At 42.5% G+C, this 19805-nt stretch overlaps 1 protein-coding gene across 1 annotated transcript in view; it reads left to right on the top strand.

Annotated features, from left to right (window-relative positions):
• Positions 1–17217, top strand: part of LOC103516383 (collagen alpha-5(IV) chain) — a 28883-nt gene extending 11666 nt beyond the window's left edge. The window contains exons 5-25 of the mRNA XM_026828568.1: positions 542–791; positions 1508–1701; positions 3485–3506; positions 3820–4007; positions 4628–4913; positions 5511–5626; positions 5942–6032; positions 6202–6218; positions 6612–6752; positions 7325–7523; positions 8648–8850; positions 9015–9114; positions 9519–9819; positions 11579–11756; positions 12282–12377; positions 12435–12513; positions 13265–13558; positions 14080–14257; positions 15222–15336; positions 15923–16678; positions 16818–17217. Of these exons, the coding sequence (XP_026684369.1) occupies positions 542–791; positions 1508–1701; positions 3485–3506; positions 3820–4007; positions 4628–4913; positions 5511–5626; positions 5942–6032; positions 6202–6218; positions 6612–6752; positions 7325–7523; positions 8648–8850; positions 9015–9114; positions 9519–9819; positions 11579–11756; positions 12282–12377; positions 12435–12513; positions 13265–13558; positions 14080–14257; positions 15222–15336; positions 15923–16543 (3669 nt within the window). The 3' untranslated portion in view covers positions 16544–16678; positions 16818–17217. The remainder of the gene's footprint in view (positions 1–541; positions 792–1507; positions 1702–3484; positions 3507–3819; positions 4008–4627; positions 4914–5510; positions 5627–5941; positions 6033–6201; positions 6219–6611; positions 6753–7324; positions 7524–8647; positions 8851–9014; positions 9115–9518; positions 9820–11578; positions 11757–12281; positions 12378–12434; positions 12514–13264; positions 13559–14079; positions 14258–15221; positions 15337–15922; positions 16679–16817) is intronic.
• Positions 17218–19805: the final 2588 nt, after the last annotated feature.

Genomic DNA, 19805 nt, shown 5'->3' with positions numbered 1-19805 from the left:
GTTAGGTAAACTTTCAGGGCTATTTCTTGAAAACTTTAGAAAGTCCTGCCCACGTTGCCCACCAGACTTTAAGTTTTGGACCCCGAACGCCGGGCGGACCAAACCGGAAAGCGTTTACCGCTATGAACCCATTACAGGTTTTTAATTTGGTAGTACCTTATGTACATTTTTATAATTACTCGAAAGATTCTTATTTTCTTTTCCTTTCTTTATTTCTTTATTTCCGACACGGATATCCCCTAGAATACTAGAGTGAAAGAGGGGAAAAGACGTCGACAGGCCACTTAGGAAAAGCAGGACCACCAGGATGCCTCCGGGCCCGATCAGGAAGTGAAGGTCCATACTTAAGGGAAAGTAAGGAACGTCTGGGACTAGCGGATGCCGAAGCATTATAGGGGGCTGAATCAACCGACAGCGCAAGGGCCTCGAGGTCCACTCAGGACCCTCCTGGAAGTTATGGACTTCTTAGGTTCTGTTTACTGTTTGTTCTGTTTTATGCTTAACACAATAAATATTCCTAATATTTGGTTTTGTTCCCCAGGGACCTTACGGCGCCCCGGGTGATGAGGGTAGGGATGGATTGCCCGGTAGAAACGGAGTTCCAGGCAGCAAAGGAGATCCTGCCACCATCCCGAAGGAATATCTGAGAGGCGATGCTGGCTATGATGGTCTGCCAGGAGAACCAGGCACCCCCGGGGACATGGGATTGAAAGGGGAAGCCGGGGATACCATTTCCAGCGAGGTCAACATGAAGGGAGAGAAAGGGTATCCGGGACCTCCTGGAGATCAAGGTTAGTCAAATGTCAATAAAGAATAATAGGTACATATGTACTATGTTTTCATACCTATCATAGTACATAGGTACCTATCATTCTTTATCATGTTACTGGACATAGTAACCCGTTTCCAGAAAAATGTCAATAACTAAAAGAACAGTCAGCTCCCATGGCGTAGTGGTCACTGCGCTCACCTTGCACGCGGAAGACTCGGGTTCGATTCCCGGCGGGGTCAAAAAAATTGTATCATGCAAATTATTGATTTCATGAATGGCTGTTGCGAGCTTACTCAGCCTCGTGAGAAAAATGAGTAGCTATGTATTCTAAATGCGCGTAGCGACCGATGCCAGCATGGTAGGTAAACATTAGTTGCTGGATTTAGAAAATCCTACAAAGCTGCAGTGAACACCAAAGTTGTGATATAATAACAAAAAGAAACGATAGTTTATTCATTATTTACTTAAATGACTACAGTCACAGAATGTAAGTAAATAACTGAAATGATGGGACCTTATCTGTTTGGAATAAAATCCAGTGATATAATAACAAAAAGAAACGATAGTTTATTCATTATTTACTTAAATGACTACAGTCACAGAATGTAAGTAAATAACTGAAATGACGGGACCTTATCTGTTTGGAATAAAATCCGCCCCCGGGCGGGAATCGAAGACGCGCTACACACGCTAACTAGGCCGGTTCTCTTATTCCCTTGTGTATTGTGTGTTTAGGAGCGCCTGGATTTGAAGGGGAACCCGGTATTCCTGGAGACAAAGGTATTCCAGGAGACTCAGGACCTATAGGAGAGCCTGGCATATCCTTGCAAGGACCAACAGGATTCAAGGGTCGACCCGGAAGGCCAGGTGATTGGGGACCTAAAGGTGCACAGGGAGCGACTGGCATACAAGGATTGCCTGGACTACCGGTATGCAAACTCTTACAGCCGAAGGCCATTTTACTAATGCCACCAATAAAATCTAACATATTCCTGTTTACAGGGTCTCCCTGGAGCCATAGGACCTCAAGGAGAACCAGGATTTCCCGGATATCAGGGACCTAAAGGTCCAGTGGGAATGCGAGGACCCCCCGGAATACCAGGTAAGAAGTACTGACCGTAAGGAATTCTCTGTAATCGTGTCCGGGTTTCTAATATCAGCCAAGGCTTAGAATTTAAACCTTAATAAAATAATTTATTGTTAAAATAAATGTTTCTCTCATTTTATCTCAAGTAGTAGCTTACTGCTGGAGTAATTAAGGGGGGCAGTATAAATAAATGCTTGGGTAGCACTATTATTAACCATCATTATATCCTCTTAAGGTGTGTCCACACATAGTCGACCGGCCGGCGATCGATATCGACTGAACCGTCCACAGTTCCACACTGCCTTGATAACATAGATTCATCTCGTTTGGTCTTTTTTATGAAATCGAGAACAGGGGTAGTATCATCATTTAAACAGGCATACAGATCATTAGGGTCCCTAATGTTTTGGTATTATCCTCTTAAAGTGTGTCCACACATAGTCGACCGGCCGTCGATCGATATCGACTGAACCGTCCACAGTTCCACACTGCCTTGATAACATAGATTCTTTAAAAATACGTAGAAAGCTGAAATTTGGTAGGAATATTCCTATTATGTTCTAGATGTGCTATAAGAGGATTTTTCCGAAATCTAAAGCGATCTCAACTTATGATCAATTTTCCGTGACGAAGGACGGGCAATCATCCAGTATTGCGTAATGTGATGCCATATTATGTGTATTAGACCGGGGCCAACAAAGTGAGTTTAAACTCACTTTTACGTGAGTTTAACCCTCGGATTAAGCATTCTGATTGGTTGATTTCAATTAAAAAATATTGATTTCATGAATGGCTGTTGCGAGCTTACTCAGCCTCGTGAGAAAAATGAGTAGCTATGTATTATAAATGCGCGTAGCGACCGGAGCCAGCATGGTAGGTAAACATTGGTTGCTGGATTTAGAAAATCATACAAAGCTGCAGTGAGCACCAAAGTTGGGATATAATAACAAAAAGAAACGTCATTTATTCATTATTTACTTAAATGACTACAGTCACAGAATGTAAGTAAATAACTAAAATGACGGGACCTTATCTGTTTGGAATAAAATCCGCCCCCGGGCGGGAATCGAAGACGCGCTACACACGCTAACTAGGCCGGTTCTCTTATTCCCTTGTGTATTGTGTGTTTAGGAGCGCCTGGATTTGAAGGGGAACCCGGTATTCCTGGAGACAAAGGTATTCCAGGAGACTCAGGACCAATAGGAGAGCCTGGCATATCCTTGCAAGGACCAACAGGATTCAAGGGTCGACCCGGAAGGCCAGGGGATTGGGGACCTAAAGGTGCACAGGGAGCGACTGGCATACAAGGATTGCCTGGACTACCGGTATGCAAACTTTTTTTATCTGGAGGTTGGTGGTTCGAGTCCAAGTCAAGTCTTATAATTTATCGAGGTGTATTAAGTGACATTTGTGATGTATTTAAATATGCTTACTTAACACACTCATTTCACCCGAGTTTTAATCCCGTGACAAATTTTTCTTGTATGACATTTTCCACTATGACTTTTTCTCCGCTGAGGCCACTCCATTTCTTACATTCGTGTGTTGCGTAAAAGGACTTTTTAGTCTTATTCGGGCCAGATAAACAAGGTATATTCTATTCATTTCATTTTCTTTGTATACAGGGTCAGAGCGGAGGGAAAGGAGATCGCGGCTCAGTAGGAGAGTCTATCTTCTTCCCAGGGTTGGTGGTTCGAGTCCAAGTCAAGTCTTATAATTTATCGAGGTGTATTAAGTGACATTTGTGATGTATTTAAATATGCTTACTTAACAGCTTAACACACTCATTTCACCCGAGTTTTAATCCCGTGACAAATTTTTCTTGTATAACATTTTCCACTATGACTTTTTCTCCGCTGAGGCCACTCCATTTCTCACATTCGTATGTTGCGTAAAAGGACTTTTTAGTCTTATTCGGGCCAGATAAACAAGGTATATTCTATTAATTTCATTTTAGGAGATCGCGGCTCAGTAGGAGAGTCTATCTTCTTCCCAGGGCCTCCTGGAACGCCCGGTAGACCCGGTTCGAAAGGAGAGCCAGGGGATGAAGGTCCTGTAGGATACAGAGGCATACCAGGGCCGGATGGAAGGAAGGGTGTGTCGGGGCCCAAGGGGTTGCCTGGTTTGACTGGAGAAACTGGACTTCCGGTAAGTACAGCTAATATTTTGATTATCTTAGCAGGGAATGCCCCACCAAGGCCATATCTTTATTTGTTTAAAAATACGTAGAAAGCTGAAATTTGGTAGGAATATTCCTATTATGTTCTAGATGTGCTATAAGAGGATTTTTCCGAAATCTAAACCGATCTCAACTTATGATCAATTTTCCGTGGCGAAGGACGGGCAATCGATTTTTCCGAAATCTAAACCGATCTCAACTTATGATCAATTTTCCGTGGCGAAGGACGGGCAATCATCCAGTATTGCGTAATGTGATGCCATATTATGCGTATTAGACCGGGGCCAACAAAGTGAGTTTAAACTCACTTTTACGTGAGTTTAACCCTCGGATTAAGCATTCTGATTGGTTGATTTCAATTAAAAAAAAAACGAGTTTTAAACTCACTTTGTGGCTTACTTGTGTTTCTCCAGGGTTTGAAAGGAGAGGAAGGCGATATGTTGCCCGGATACCCGGGTACACCTGGAGTTCCAGGTATCCCAGGTCTGAAGGGTATACCTGGCGATAAAGGAAGTACTGGCCTGGATGGTACAAATTAAAAAAAAAACGAGTTTTAAACTCACTTTGTGGCTTACTTGTGTTTCTCCAGGGTTTGAAAGGAGAGGAAGGCGATATGTTGCCTGGATACCCGGGTACACCTGGAGTTCCAGGTATGCCAGGTCTGAAGGGTATAACTGGCGATAAAGGAAGTACTGGCCTGGATGGTACGCCCGGCCCTGATGGAGATAGGGGGAAGAAGGGCAGTAGAGGACCATTGGGACCTAGAGGACAACAGGGGGATCCGGGGCCGGATGGCATACCGGGTAGACCGGGGCGCGTTCTACATCCAGGCGCAACCGGTATACCGGGAGATAAAGGAGATATTGGACCACCAGGTATGTTTTATTGTTATTATTTTCCCCATCCGTGGCACAAGCTCTGCTTATACGGATGGGTATACCATTTATACATAAAAAAATGTATGTTCTGAGAGTTTTGTCGATCAAAAAATAAATGGAAACTTGATAATTAAATTAGTTGCCTCCGTGGCCGAGTGGGTATCACACGAGGCTTGCACCCCGAGGTCCCGGATTCCCGGCGGAGTCGAAGTTTTTTTCGGCTCTGTGCTTGGAGTTCGGGGGTGCAATCAGCCTCGTGAGGACGATTGAGTAGCTACTTTAATCGAATAGCAATCAGATTATTGAAATATGAAAGTTCATTGCAAAGAAGGCACTTGGTAATGCTGTAATATCCGCAAAATTGGAAAATTTGAAAAAGCTCTGCTTTACCGCAAAGAATTCATGATTTGATTTTGATACACATACATATCTTTATTGTCGAATTAATAAAATAAACCCGTCTGGTCATCTCATTCCAGGTTCTACTGGCTTCGTAGGCAAGCCAGGTTTGCAAGGATTACCAGGAAACAAAGGGGAACAGGGACGTCGCGGAATGAATTAATAAAATAAACCCGTCTGGTCATCTCATTCCAGGTTCTACTGGCTTCGTAGGCAAGCCAGGTTTGCAAGGATTACCAGGAAATAAAGGGGAACAAGGACGTCGCGGAACACCAGGTCCTGTTGGACAGATGGGACCTCCTGGAGCTAAGGTAAGACTCTACAGGAGATGTTGGATCAATGCCTCAAAAATGAAACATATGGTTTCTTATGTGTGACAGGATTTATACGCGACCTGGAAAACATGGAAAAGTCGTGGAATCTGAAAATCGGCCAATTTAAAACCTGGAAATTTCGTGGAATTTCATTCCGGGAAAAGCGTATAAACCCTGTATGAGGAGATATGGTTACAGAAAAGATCCGAACTTTGAGCTTTGACGAAAAATTTTACAAAAAAAAAAAAAACAACACGGAAAATTGTAGAAAATATGACAATGGAATAATAAAATGGTTTGTTATTTTGACAGGGTGTTATAGGTGATTATGGAGATGCAGGATATCCAGGAGAAGATGGAGAATCAGCGTTCAGTGGACTACAAGGAGATAAAGGAGAGCCAGGTAATATTGTTTTAGACATACTGTATAATAAATTGATTTTAATCTCTACGTAAATAAAAAAGAACGCCGTTTCTAAGCTCTAGGCCGCGGGTTCGATTCCCGCCCGGGGCGAATTTTTTCCTAAACGGATAATGTTCGTTGAACTTGATTGTTTATGTTTGTATTTCAGGTCAAACGGGTCCCATGGGATATCCTATAATAAATTGATTTTAATCTCTACGTAAATAAAAAAGAACGCCGTTTCTAAGCTCTAGGCCGCGGGTTCGATTCCCGCCCGGGGCGAGTTTTTTCCTAAACTGATAATGTTTGTTCAACTTGATTGTTTATGTTTGTATTTCAGGTCAAACGGGTCCCATGGGATATCCTGGGTTACCGGGAATACCAGGAGAGCCAGGGCCATTAGGAGACCTTGGTGAAAGTATTGATGGAGAGCCTGGATATCCGGGATCTAATGGTAGAGATGGATTCAATGGTCTTCCAGGCCGACCTGGCAATAAAGTAAGTATTAATTTAATTTGTACTGACAGTGTGAAACGTAATGAGTTGAAGCCCAGCCATTCACTATCAGGTAGACCTGAGGGATATCCTGGGTTACCGGGAATACCAGGAGAGCCAGGGCCATTAGGAGACCTTGGTGAAAGTATTGATGGAGAGCCTGGATATCCGGGATCTAATGGTAGAGATGGATTCAATGGTCTTCCAGGCCGACCTGGCAATAAAGTAAGTATTAATTTAATTTGTACTGACAGTGTGAAATGTAATGAGTTGAAGCCCAGCCATTCACTATATACCTCGGCTGGGATTGAACCCACGCCCTCCTGTTTACCAGGCGAGCGCCTTGACCACTACACCACCGAGGTAGTGTGTGTGCTCGGTAGACCTGAGGACAGTTACATCTGATCAGGTCTACCTGATAGTGTGTGTGCTCATCAGGTATCAGGTAGACCTGTCAGACGGAACTTGTCAGCCGTACCTGTCAGGTCTACCTGATAGTGTGTGTGTTCATCAGGTATCAGGTAGACCTGTCAGACGGAACTTTTCAGCCGTACCTGTCAGGTCTACCTGATAGTGTAATAATAATAATAATAATAATAGTGCTACCTGTCAGGTCTACCTGATAGTGTGTGTGCTCATCAGGTATCAGGTAGACCTGTCAGACGGAACTTTTCAGCCGTACCTGTCAGGTTTACCTGATAGTGTGTGTGCTCATCAGGTATACCTGATCAGATGTACCTGACAGGTCTACCTGATGGTGAGTGGCTGGCCTAAAAGTATACTCTGTTTGATTCCAGGGAAGTATGGGTGCTCTAGGCGAGGTTGGTCCCAAGGGTTTCCAAGGGGAACCAGGACCCAAAGGGTACGCTGGGTTAGCAGGTCTGCCGGGACTAAACGGAACTCATGGATGGCCGGGAGAACCTGGACCTCGTGGCCCACCGGGAGTGAAAGGCGAGCCGGGAATGGACGGAGATCCTGGCTTGTCCGGGAACCCTGGTAAGTGAAATATTGAAATACAATGTTTCATTTTCATGTTGTTATGAAAATTCAGAGCAAAATAATATATGTACATTTATATGAGAAATAAGTCAACTCCCATAGCGTAGTGGTCACTGCGCTCGCCTTACACGCGGTTTCGATTCCCGGCGGGGTTATGTTTCATTTTCATGTTGTTATGAAAATTCAGAGCAAAATAATATATGTACATTTATATGAGAAATAAGTCAACTCCCATAGCGTAGTCTTGCACGCGGTTTCGATTCCCGGCGGGGTCAAAAAAATTGTATCATGCAAATGATTGATTCCGTGACTGGCCGTTGCGGGGCCAACTCAGGCAAACTTCATCCTAAACAGATAAGGTTCGTTCTCGGAACGTCTGGCTTTCTCCCATCCTGGCTTCCTTCTCTCTTCGCTTTCGGGACGATAAGTCAAGCGGGAACCCTGGTAAGTGAAATATTGAAATACAATGTTTCATTTTCATGTTGTTATGAAAATTCAGAGCAAAATAATATATGTACATTGATATGAGAAATCAACTCCCATAGCGTAGTGGTCACTGCGCTCGCCTTGCACGCGGGTTCGATTCCCGGCGGTGTCAAAAAATTTGTATCATGCAAATGATTGATTCCGTGACTGGCCGTTGCGGGGCCCAATCAGCCTTGTGAGAAAAATGAGTAGCTATGTAATATAAATGCGCATAGCGACCGGTGCCAGCATGGTAAGTAAACATTAGGAACTGGATTATTGCGATATGAATTTGGAAAAATCCTACAAATGCTGCAGTGAGCACCAAAGTTGTGAAATAATAACACAAAGAAACGACATTTATTCATTTATTATTATTTTTATATGAGAAATAAAATACATTTATGACATAATACAGTGCATTCTTACTTTCTACTTTATCGCGGATTCGATTCCCGCGGGGGGGGGGCGAACTTTACCCTAAACAGATAAGGTTCGTTCTCGGAACGTCTGGCTTTTTTCCCATCCTGTCTTCCTTCTCTCTTCGCTTTCGGGACGATAAGTCAAGAACTCAGCAGTTACCTAGATTTCCCTCTATCACACCGCAAAAAAAAAAAAATAAAAAAAAAAATCTCAATTTATTACCTATTTCACAGGAATTCCTGGAGACAGAGGTCCCAGAGGGGGACCTGGACTGAGTGGGGCTCCAGGACCTAAAGGTGAACCAGGGGACATTGGTCTGCCTGAGAATATCATTGCAGCCACCAAGGGAGACTTTGGAGAACCCGGTATGACAGGTCTTACTGGGGAGAAGGGATGGCGTGGTGATGTAGGCTGGCCTGGCCGAAACGGAACTAAGGTTTGTATATTTTTATTTATTTATTTATTTTAAGCCACACAAAAAAGCACTTGAAAAAACATAGGTACTGTCTAACCTCTATCCTTGGCTGTATGGCAGGGCCTTACAGCCGAAGGCCATTTTACTAATGCCACCAATAAAATCTAACATATTCCTGTTTACAGGGTCTCCCTGGAGCCATAGGACCTCAAGGAGAACCAGGATTTCCCGGATATCAGGGACCTAAAGGTCCAGTGGGAATGCGAGGACCCCCCGGAATACCAGGTAAGAAGTACTGACCGTAAGGAATTCTCTGTAATCGTGTCCGGGTTTCTAATATCAGCCAAGGCTTAGAATTTAAACCTTAATAAAATAATTTATTGTTAAAATAAATGTTTCTCTCATTTTATCTCAAGTAGTAGCTTACTGCTGGAGTAATTAAGGGGGGCAGTATAAATAAATGCTTGGGTAGCACTATTATTAACCATCATTATATCCTCTTAAGGTGTGTCCACACATAGTCGACCGGCCGGCGATCGATATCGACTGAACCGTCCACAGTTCCACACTGCCTTGATAACATAGATTCATCTCGTATCTCGTCGATCGACTATGTTTGGACACATCTTTAGACTTTGCTTCCGGAGGAATTATTTGCAATATTACCTTTATTCTCTTCCATTACTCAGGACTAACCGATGTGATGCTTGCTGAGCGTGGTGACCCAGGGAGAGACGGACTCCCCGGCAGAGATGGCAAACCAGGACTCCCAGGAGTGAAAGGCGCCCCTGGAGAATACGGAATAGATGGACCCCCGGGACCGCCTGGTGCTCCAGGGTTATCCAGGAAAGGAAATCCAGGAAAACCTGGATATCCTGGCAGGATCGTTGAAGGATTACCCGGACTTCCTGGTCTGCCGGGAGAAGATGGAAAGCCAGGAACACCAGGAGTGAGAGGAGAGCCGGGAGAACCGGGAAGACCTATACCTGGGTGAGAACACAACTCGGGTTTATTTAAAAAAGAATTTAGCATACTTTTATGGAGAATGACCTAATGGCCAAGTTGCCGACATTTGAAAACAACATAAATACTTGTCACAAATGTCGTTCCCCACTTAATACACCTCGATATGATTTGACTTGAACTTGAACCACCAATGACAAGCATTCATTCTTATCATAATTAAGCAGGAGTGAGAGGAGAGCCGGGAGAACCGGGAAGACCTATACCTGGGTGAGAACACAACTCGGGTTTATTTAAAAAAGAATTTAGCATGGAGAATGACCTAATGGCCAAGTTCCCGACATTTGAAAACAACTTAAATACTTGTCACAAATGTCGTTCCCCACTTAATACACCTCGATATGATTTGACTTGAACTTGAACCACCAATGACAAGCATAGACCTATACCTGGGTGAGAACACAACTCGGGTTTATTTAAAAAAGAATTTAGCATACTTTTATGGAGAATGACCTAATGGCCAAGTTCCCGACATTTGAAAACAACATAAATTGTCGTTCCCCACTTAATACACCTCGATATGATTTGACTTGAACATGAACCACCAATGACAAGCATTCATTCTTATTCATCTCGTATCTCGTCGATCGACTATGTTTGGACACATCTTTAGACTTTGCTTCCGGAGGAATTATTTGCAATATTACCTTTATTCTCTTCCATTACTCAGGACTAACCGATGTGATGCTTGCTGAGCGTGGTGACCCAGGGAGAGACGGACTCCCCGGCAGAGATGGCAAACCAGGACTCCCAGGAGTGAAAGGCGCCCCTGGAGAATACGGAATAGATGGACCCCCGGGACCGCCTGGTGCTCCAGGGTTATCCAGGAAAGGAAATCCAGGAAAACCTGGATATCCTGGCAGGATCGTTGAAGGATTACCCGGACTTCCTGGTCTGCCGGGAGAAGATGGAAAGCCAGGAACACCAGGAGTGAGTTTCACCCGAGTTTTAATCCCGTGACAAATTTTTCTTGTATGACATTTTCCACTATGACTTTTTCTCCGCTGAGGCCACTCCATTTCTCACATTCGTGTGTTGCGTAAAAGCACTTTTTAGTCTTATTCGGGCCAGATAAACAAGGTATATTCTATCAATGTGATTTCTCAATTATTTAGCCTTAAGATACCATGTTGTCACATTGATTGATCTCAGGTACCATAAGCGTTGTACAAAACAATACAGGTATATTCTATTCATTTCATTTTCTTTGTATACAGGGTCAGAGCGGAGGGAAAGGAGATCGCGGTTCAGTAGGAGAGTCTATATTCTTCCCAGGCCCTCCTGGAACGCCCGGTAGACCCGGTTCGAAAGGAGAGCCAGGGGATGAAGGTCCTGTAGGATACAGAGGCATACCAGGGCCGGATGGAAGGAAGGGTGTGGCGGGGCCCAAGGGGTTGCCTGGTTTGACTGGAGAAACTGGACTTCCGGTAAGTACAGCTAATATTTTTCATAATTAAAGTTTACGGGTTCGACTCCCGGCGGGGTTGACGTTTTTTCTGTGCTTCAATCGAGTAGCAATCAGTGGCGGTATTACCAGAGTTAAAAGACAAAATTGTAGAAATGACAGAAATAGTCAAGGAGAGTCTAAGTAATGCTGTGATATCCACAAAAATTGTGAAGAAGCTCTCAGCTTTACCACAAATAAATCATGCATTATTTGGTAACACGAATAATGAACAAGCTTGTAGTGTTGTGTTGACCAAACTATTTTATTTGATGATTTCAGTCCCAGAGGTCAGCCTGGTTTGATAGGTATAGCAGGAACAAACGGGGCCAAGGGCGAAACAGGACCTCCTGGTGACACTGGAGTGGAAGGATATCCCGGTACTCCTGGAGCTAAAGGAGATAGAGGATTTATAGGAGATACTGGGTTGCCAGGCATGGATGGTACCCCTGGAGAAAAGGTAATGTAGAATAGACAATAGAATATACCCTGTTTATACTGCTGGAACGAGACTGAAAAGTCCCCATTCTCAAGGGCTTGTATATTTGGTAAAAAAAAAGGTCTTATTTATTTATTAAGAGGCACACATGACCTTGTTGCTTAGCGCGTAAATGAAAAAATAAAAGGTTTCATAGAGGGAACTGTAACTGCTAAGGTCTTATCATCCCAAAATTGAAGAGAGGATAAGAGAAAGCGAAAATCCGTCCCGGGCGGGAATCGAACCCATGGCCTAGCGCTTACAAGGCAGACGCGCTACCAACCAAGCTACCTAGGCTGGCCTTACGTGGTTAGTATATAATAATTTTATAGATTTAAAAATGATTATAAAATAAGTTAGGGAGTTTCGGTGACTAACTTGAAGCTTTTTAGCGCTTACAAGGCAGACGCGCTACCAACCAAGCTACCTAGGCTGGCCTTACGTGGTTAGTATATAATAATTTTATAGATTTAAAAATAACTTGAAGCTTTTGATTTGGATTGACAGGGATTCCAAGGAGAGCCAGGTGACACGTTAGCTTACAATCTCCAGTGGACCAGAGGTAGAGCTGGAGAAATAGGACCTAGAGGTAAAGTCTACACTGCTTAAGAACTTCATGATATAGAAAACTGGTATTATTTGTTAAATTTCTATTGTAAGGTTCGTGGAGAGCCAGGTGACACGTTAGCTTACAATCTCCAGTGGACCAGAGGTAGAGCTGGAGAAATAGGACCTAGAGGTAAAGTCTACACTGGTTAAAAACTTCATGATATAGAAAACTGGTATTATTTGTTAAATTTCTATTGTAAGGTTCGTACCTTTTATTGGTCTGCACCATCCGACTCATGTTGTAGGTATCAGGATATTGTCACTATTTTCACACAAAACTACAAAATCGCGAATTTGTAGGTGTTCAAAATGAAATTCCCTCTCAATATTTACTGAATCAACCACAGTAGTGTAGTGGTTGGCACGGTGAACTTTGGATCTGGAGGTTAGTGGTTCGAGTCCACACATAGTCGACGGTCGCCGATCGATGTGGATCGACGGCCGGTCGATTATGTTTGGACCTTCCTGTAGTTGCAATGTGAGTGGAAACAAAATTCCCTATTCTTTTGTGTTATCAGACCACTTCATTTTTTATAGAGCAAAACTCCAGCGACCTCCTTTGCAATTTTAAATCATCCATTTTTTGGTCCATCAGGCCGTGGATATCTGAATTCAAGAATTCAAGTGTGTGGGAATTTGCTTTCAACAATTTGATATGTATTTGTATTTTTCTTTGTGATTTTGTGAATGATGCACACCCATTGTGCAAATGAACCTCCGCGGGTTCGATTTCCGCCCCGAACGGCTGGCTTTCTCCTATCCTGTCTTCCTTCTCTCTTCAATTTCGAGATGATAAGACCTTACCAGTTACAATTCCATCTATCAAACCTCGTAAGAAAAAAGAAACAAACAATCCTGGAGTTGTATGCTCCAAATTATAGACAGGGGGCCCTTGAATCCCCGGGACCATCTCTCTTCCCCACGCCGTGAGGGCTGCAGGGGGTGGAATATAACATTTCCCTGTGTTTCAGGTCCGGTTGGATTCCAAGGTATCCCAGGAGCCCCTGGACTACCAGCCCCTCCTCCTCCTCCCCCACCTAGCCGAGGGTTCTTCCTGACCTTCCACTCTCAGACGGATATGGAACCAGAGTGTCCTCGGTATACATCTAAACTGTGGTCTGGATACTCTCTGCTGCACATTAGTGGGGACAATAAGGCCCATACACAAGATCTAGGTAAAGTAAACCATACACATTCTAATGGTCTAGCTGGGGGACCTTAAACACGGAGCGGGCCAGTGTCTTTCTGCGGGACTATACTTAAATAGGGATCAGCCAAACCCTAACCAGCCTAACTACCTACCTTGCTTTAAAGGAAAACCACAGATCCCCGTGATGGTTGACTGCGGTTCGGGACGGGCCAGATAACATTGGCTAGAGACCATCAACCCCTCGTTGCAGCTACACCGCTACAACAATAACATCTATACATTTTATTACCGGCCACTCACTGTCTGACAGACCTAGGTCGGAGCGTGAGTGGCGGAAAAAGCGTCTGAGAGGCCTGTAGGGGAAAGCTTTTTCCATGGATTCGGATCTTGTGTTTGGTGATTTAAGTCCAAGTCGAGTCATGAATTTTAGCGTAGTGTTTTAAGCTGTTCCCTTTTTTTTTTCAAACATTCTTTGAGAAAAACAGTTTAAGCATAAATTCTGGGACTCGGTGTATTCTGACCCCATTTTCTCTCCCACATTCACAGGATCGCCAGGTAGCTGTCTGCCTCGCTTCTCCACCATGCCGTTCCTGTTCTGCTCTCTCACTCAGACCTGTGACTATGCATCTCGAGGTGACAATTCCTACTGGCTGAGCTCTACGGAACCCATGCTCAAGACTATGGAGCCCATTCCTTCCGCCGACCTGAAGAAATATGTTTCTAGGTAACTAAGGCCAGCCACTCACTATCAGGTAGACCTGACACTTAATCAGGTCTACCTGATACCTGATGAGCACACACTATCAGGTATTTTTAGGGGGTAAAAAAAAAAAAAAAAAAAAAGATACACGGAACTGTAGGGAGCTATCATCCCAAAATTGAAGAGAGGATAAGAGAAAGCCAAAATCCGGCCCGGGCGGAAATCGAACCCGCAGCCTAGCGCTTACAAGGCAGACGCGCTACCAACCAAGCTACCTAGGCTGGCCTTACGTGGTTAGTACATAATAATTTTATAGATTTAAAAATGATTATAAAATAAGTTAGGGAGTTTCGGTGACTATGGAGCCCATTCCTTCCGCCGACCTGAAGAAATATGTTTCTAGGTAACTAAGACCAGCCACTCACTATCAGGTAGACCTGACACTTGATCAGGTCTACCTGATACCTGATGAGCACACACTATCAGGTAGTATGGAGCCCATTCCTTCCGCCGACCTGAAGAAATATGTTTCTAGGTAACTAAGACCAGCCACTCACTATCAGGTAGACCTGACACTTAATCAGGTCTACCTAATACCTGATGAGCACACATACTGACCTGACAGGTACACCTGATCAGGTACGCCTGTCAGGTCTACCTAATAGTGAAAAGCTGGCCTAATATGTTTGTCTATGTCGTAGGTTTGATTCCCGCCCGGACTGGATTTTATCCTAAACAGATAAGGTTCGTTCTCGGAACGGCTGGTTTTCTCCTTAGGATAGATCCTATTTTCGTTCTCTCTTCGCTTTCGGGACGATAAGACCCTAGCTGTTACAGTTCCCTCGATCATATCTCTTGGGGGGGAAACTGATCTTAATATTGATTTTATTTTTCAGATGTAGCGTATGTGAGTCTACAACCAGAGCGATTGCTATTCACTCTCAATCGTGGGGGGGAAACTGATCTTAATATTGATTTTATTTTTCAGATGTAGCGTATGTGAGTCTACAACCAGAGCGATTGCTATTCACTCTCAGTCCGTCACTATACCCTCGTGTCCCGGTGGTTGGGAAGAGCTATGGGTTGGCTTCAGTTTCCTCATGGTAAGTTCCAAAGTTGAGAACCCGGTATGACAGGTCTTACTGGGGAGAAGGGATGGCGTGGTGATGTAGGCTGGCCTGGCCGAAACGGAACTAAGGTTTGTATAGTTTTTTTTTCAAGCCACACAAAAAAGCACTTGAAAAAACATAGGTACTGTCTAACCTCTATCCTCCAAAGTTGAGGTCCTTCGTCGTTTCCTAACACAATTTTTTTTCCCGCCTTTGCACGAACAACTAAGCACGTCAGTGAAGCAAACATCCTCATATTAGTACAAATTTTGTCAATGGTGGGCATCGAACCCGGGACCTTCTGCATGGCAAGCAAGCGCGTTACGATTGGCCTAACCTTGTTGTTCCAAAGTTGAGGTCCTTCGTCGTTTCCTAACACAATTTTTTTTCCCGCCTTTGCACGAACAACTAAGCACGTCAGTGAAGCAAACATTCTCTTATTAGTACAAATTTTGTCAATGGGGGGCATCGAACCCGGGACCTTCTGCATGGCAAGCAAGCGCGTTACGATTGGCCTAACCTTGTTGCTAAGCCACTAGGTTATATCGTACTGACTGTAGCATCATGTTCTGCATTTCAGCATACAGACGCAGGTTCTGGTGGCGGAGGTCAGTCTCTGATCAGCCCTGGGTCTTGTCTGCAAGACTTCCGACCCACTCCGTTCATCCAATGTCACGGTGTAGGTTCCTGCAACTACTACTCTACAGCCTCTTCCTTCTGGTTAGCCACCCTGGACGACAGAGATCAGTGGCGTAAACCGAGGCCGCAAACACTGAAAGCAAACGACCTGAAGACGCGAATCAGTCGGTGTGCTGTATGTCTGAGACGAAAGAGTGAGCCTGGACGTCTAGTGAGACCTGTGGTTGAGGCTAGTAGACCTGTTTATGAACAGAGAGCGCGACCTAACTACAATGTGAACAGGCCTAGCTATGATCCAAACTTGAATCAAGCTGGTTACAATCCCAACCTAAATCGAGGTGGCTATGATCCCAATCTAAATCGGGCTGGTTACAATCCCAACCTAAATCGAGGTGGTTATGATCAAAGCAGGGGCAGTTATGATCCAAATCAATACAGGGGCTATGGACAAAATCGAACCATTTATGATCCTCTAAGAGCGCGAACTTACAATGTGAATAGACCGGAAGGCTATTACTATCCAGGCAACAGTACCAGACAGGGACAAACGCTAAGATCATAGTATGATTCCAGTGTAACTTTGCAGCCGAGTGGCTAACACACTGGAGTTCCAAATTCGAATCCCAGGTTTAATCATGATCTACTGTGTTTGGTGTCCGAGTACCGATCAGTGGCGGTACTACACAAATGATGGAAGGTAGTATGATTCCAGTGTAACTTTGCAGCCGAGTGGCTAACACACTGGAGTTCCAAATTCGAATCCCAGGTTTAATCATGATCTACTGTCTTTGGTGTCCGAGTACCGATCAGTGGCGGTACTACACAAATGATGGAAGATGGCACTGTGAATTGAGCGAGACAATTGCTTGTCATGTTGTGATACCAACTAGACATACCTCTCATACTTGGATAAAGATGAATTGCTTACCATTCAAAGTAGTCCTAGCTATAATGAATTCCTTTGCTTTTGCTTTCCGTGTCCATGAGATGGGCCTAATATAAAGATTATCTGAGAGGGTATTGCCTAATTTTGATACACTGCCTCCCTTCCCTCTCACTTAATTCTAGTCATTATTGATGTATACCACCTATCTTTTTTATGTTCAAAAGCAGATTCTTTAAGTGTGTCTGTATCAAATTGTAATTTTAAAATACTCTTCAACCCAGGTGAAATTTTAATAAATTTTGAAGCATCTGGAAATTTTTGTACAAAGTAAAGTCTTTTTTACGATGTCATCTTTAATTTTGTTCTCTTTTTGTACCAGATGGAAATGCCTAAACGGTCTTTTTTTTATAGCAGCAAATGTTGCTAAACAATAGTCTACAAAAACTGTGGCTAATGTCTGAAAGAGGTGGTATTGTTGTCATATTTAAGCTAAAGATTAATTAAATATGCTAGTAATTTACAACAGAAGTCTCTTTTACTCTCTTTAAGGAGAGGGTATTGCCTAATTTTGATACACTGCCTCCCTTCCCTCTCACTTAATTCTAGTCATTATTGATGTATACCACCTATCTTTTTTTTTATGTTCAAAAGCAGATTCTTTAAGTGTGTCTGTATCAAATTGTAATTTTAAAATACTCTTCAACCCAGGTGAAATTTTAATAAATTTTGAAGCATCTGGAAAATTTTGTACAAAGTAAAGTCTTTTTTACGATGTCATTTTTAATTTTGTTCTCTTTTTGTACCAGATGGAAATGCCTAAACGGTCTTTTTTTATAGCAGCAAACGTTGCTAAACAATAGTCTACAAAAACTGTGGCTAATGTCTGAAAGAGGTATTGTTGTCATATTTAAGCTAAAGATTAATTAAATATGCTGGTAATTTACAACAGAAGTCTCTTTTACTCTCTTTAAAGGATTGAACCCACGCCCTCCTGTTTACCAGGCGAGCGCCTTGACCACTACACCACCGAGGCAGGTAACTACACCACCGAGGCAGGTAACTACACCACCGAGGCAGGTAAAATTGAAATTTTATCTCCTTCTGATTGATGGTTCAACCACAATATTTATTCTATAATTATTTATTAGTTGGTGATGATTTGGTAGATTTCTCTTTTTAGGTACCTAATTGATAAAAGGTTGAAAAAAGATTTTTTTCCCTTCCATTTGCTATCAATAGTGATGGAAATATCAGCATATTTTGGTATAAGTAGATCCACCATTCCAGAAAAAAATACCAAGAAGAATTCAACTCATATCAAAACTTTTAATTTTTTATTAGCTCACAAATAAATTATAGGTTTAAACGAGTTTTTTGTTCAAAAATTCCAAAAAGTTTCTAGTATACCCAAATACGAGTATGTACAGACTGTACCATATTGGCTGTATAGGGTACAGTCTGAACCCTCCACCATTCCAGAAAAAAATACCAAGAAGAATTCAACTCATATCAAAACTTTTAATTTTTTATTAGCTCACAAATAAATTATAGGTTGAAACGAGTTTTTTGTTCAAAAATTCCAAAAAGTTTCTAGTATACCCAAATACGAGTATGTACAGACGGTACCATATTGGCTGTATAGGGTACAGTCTGAACCCTACTCTAATGATTATTATTTTCAAAATTAGCAGGGGAAGGGGGTAAATGTCAGCAAAATATCTTAACACAGGCAGGGATAATAAATTATTATTTTACGATTGTTTTTTTTTTCTGCTTCAAAAAGAAAACTTAATATACTTAATAACCTCTAAAATTAAATCTAATGTCCTAATATATAAGTATAGCTAATTTACAAATATACACCCATAACAACATTAAAAATATTCCATAATCACAAATTCCCTATTCTTTTGTGTTATCAGACCACTTCATTTTTTATAGAGCAAAACTCCAGCGACCTCCTTTGCAATTTTAAATCATCCAACTTAATAACCTCGAAAATTAAATCTAATGTCCTAATATGTAAGTATAGCTAATTTACAAATGTACACCCGTAACAACATTAAAAATATTCCATAATCACTCTTAAACACAAACAATATTAGTGAGGGGAATGGGTGGGGCACTTTTTGCGTTAGTAATATTTTTCCATTGTGTGACGGGTTCAACCTTTCACCTTCTAAGGTTACTTCATGCTTAATAACACCTTGGGTTTTTTACAGACCATAATCACTCTTGAACACAAACAATATTAGTGAGGGGAATGGGTGGGGCACTTTTTGCGTTAGTAATATTTTTCCATTGTGTGACGAATTCATTGTTTCACCTTCTAAGGTTACTTCATGCTTAATAACACCTTGGGTTTTCGTTAGTAATATTTTTCCATTGTGTGACGGGTTCAACCTTTCACCTTCTAAGGTTACTTCATGCTTAATAACACCTTGGGTTTTTTACTTACAGGTGTTTTAACCAGCTCCCAAGGCTGACTACACCCTGAAATAGCCAACAGACTATGCCCTAGCCCTAGAGTGTCACCCTTCCAAATAACAATACATGCCCAACTTCAGTGATTCATCTGGACCTGGCACATTTTATGATGCCATGATATACTTAGCCAATGGCTTTGACCGATAAAATAATGTTGGAGTTCCAAGTAAAAAAAAAAACGTATGTTCAATGGCAATGAATCTTTTACTTACTCTACCTTATCATGTACTTTGTTCAAAAGAAAAACCTTCCCCCATTTGACAGCCTTTTATACAGACCTCTACAGGGTGTAAGGAAATTATAGATAGACCAATAAGAATTTACATTATAAAAACAAACACTAGAGGCAAAAACAATGGAAAATAAAAGTGGAACAGCTCAAATAACTAGGTGCACCTACAAGGCCACTGGATGCATATCTACTTATACCAAAATATGCTGATATTTCCAT

Source organism: Diaphorina citri, unplaced genomic scaffold (genome assembly GCF_000475195.1).
Source record: "Diaphorina citri unplaced genomic scaffold, Diaci psyllid genome assembly version 1.1 scaffold52, whole genome shotgun sequence".
Taxonomy (NCBI): Eukaryota; Metazoa; Arthropoda; class Insecta; order Hemiptera; family Psyllidae; genus Diaphorina; species Diaphorina citri.
The sequence above is the reverse complement of the archived record's forward strand: the minus strand, read 5'-3'. Positions and strand labels throughout refer to the sequence as shown.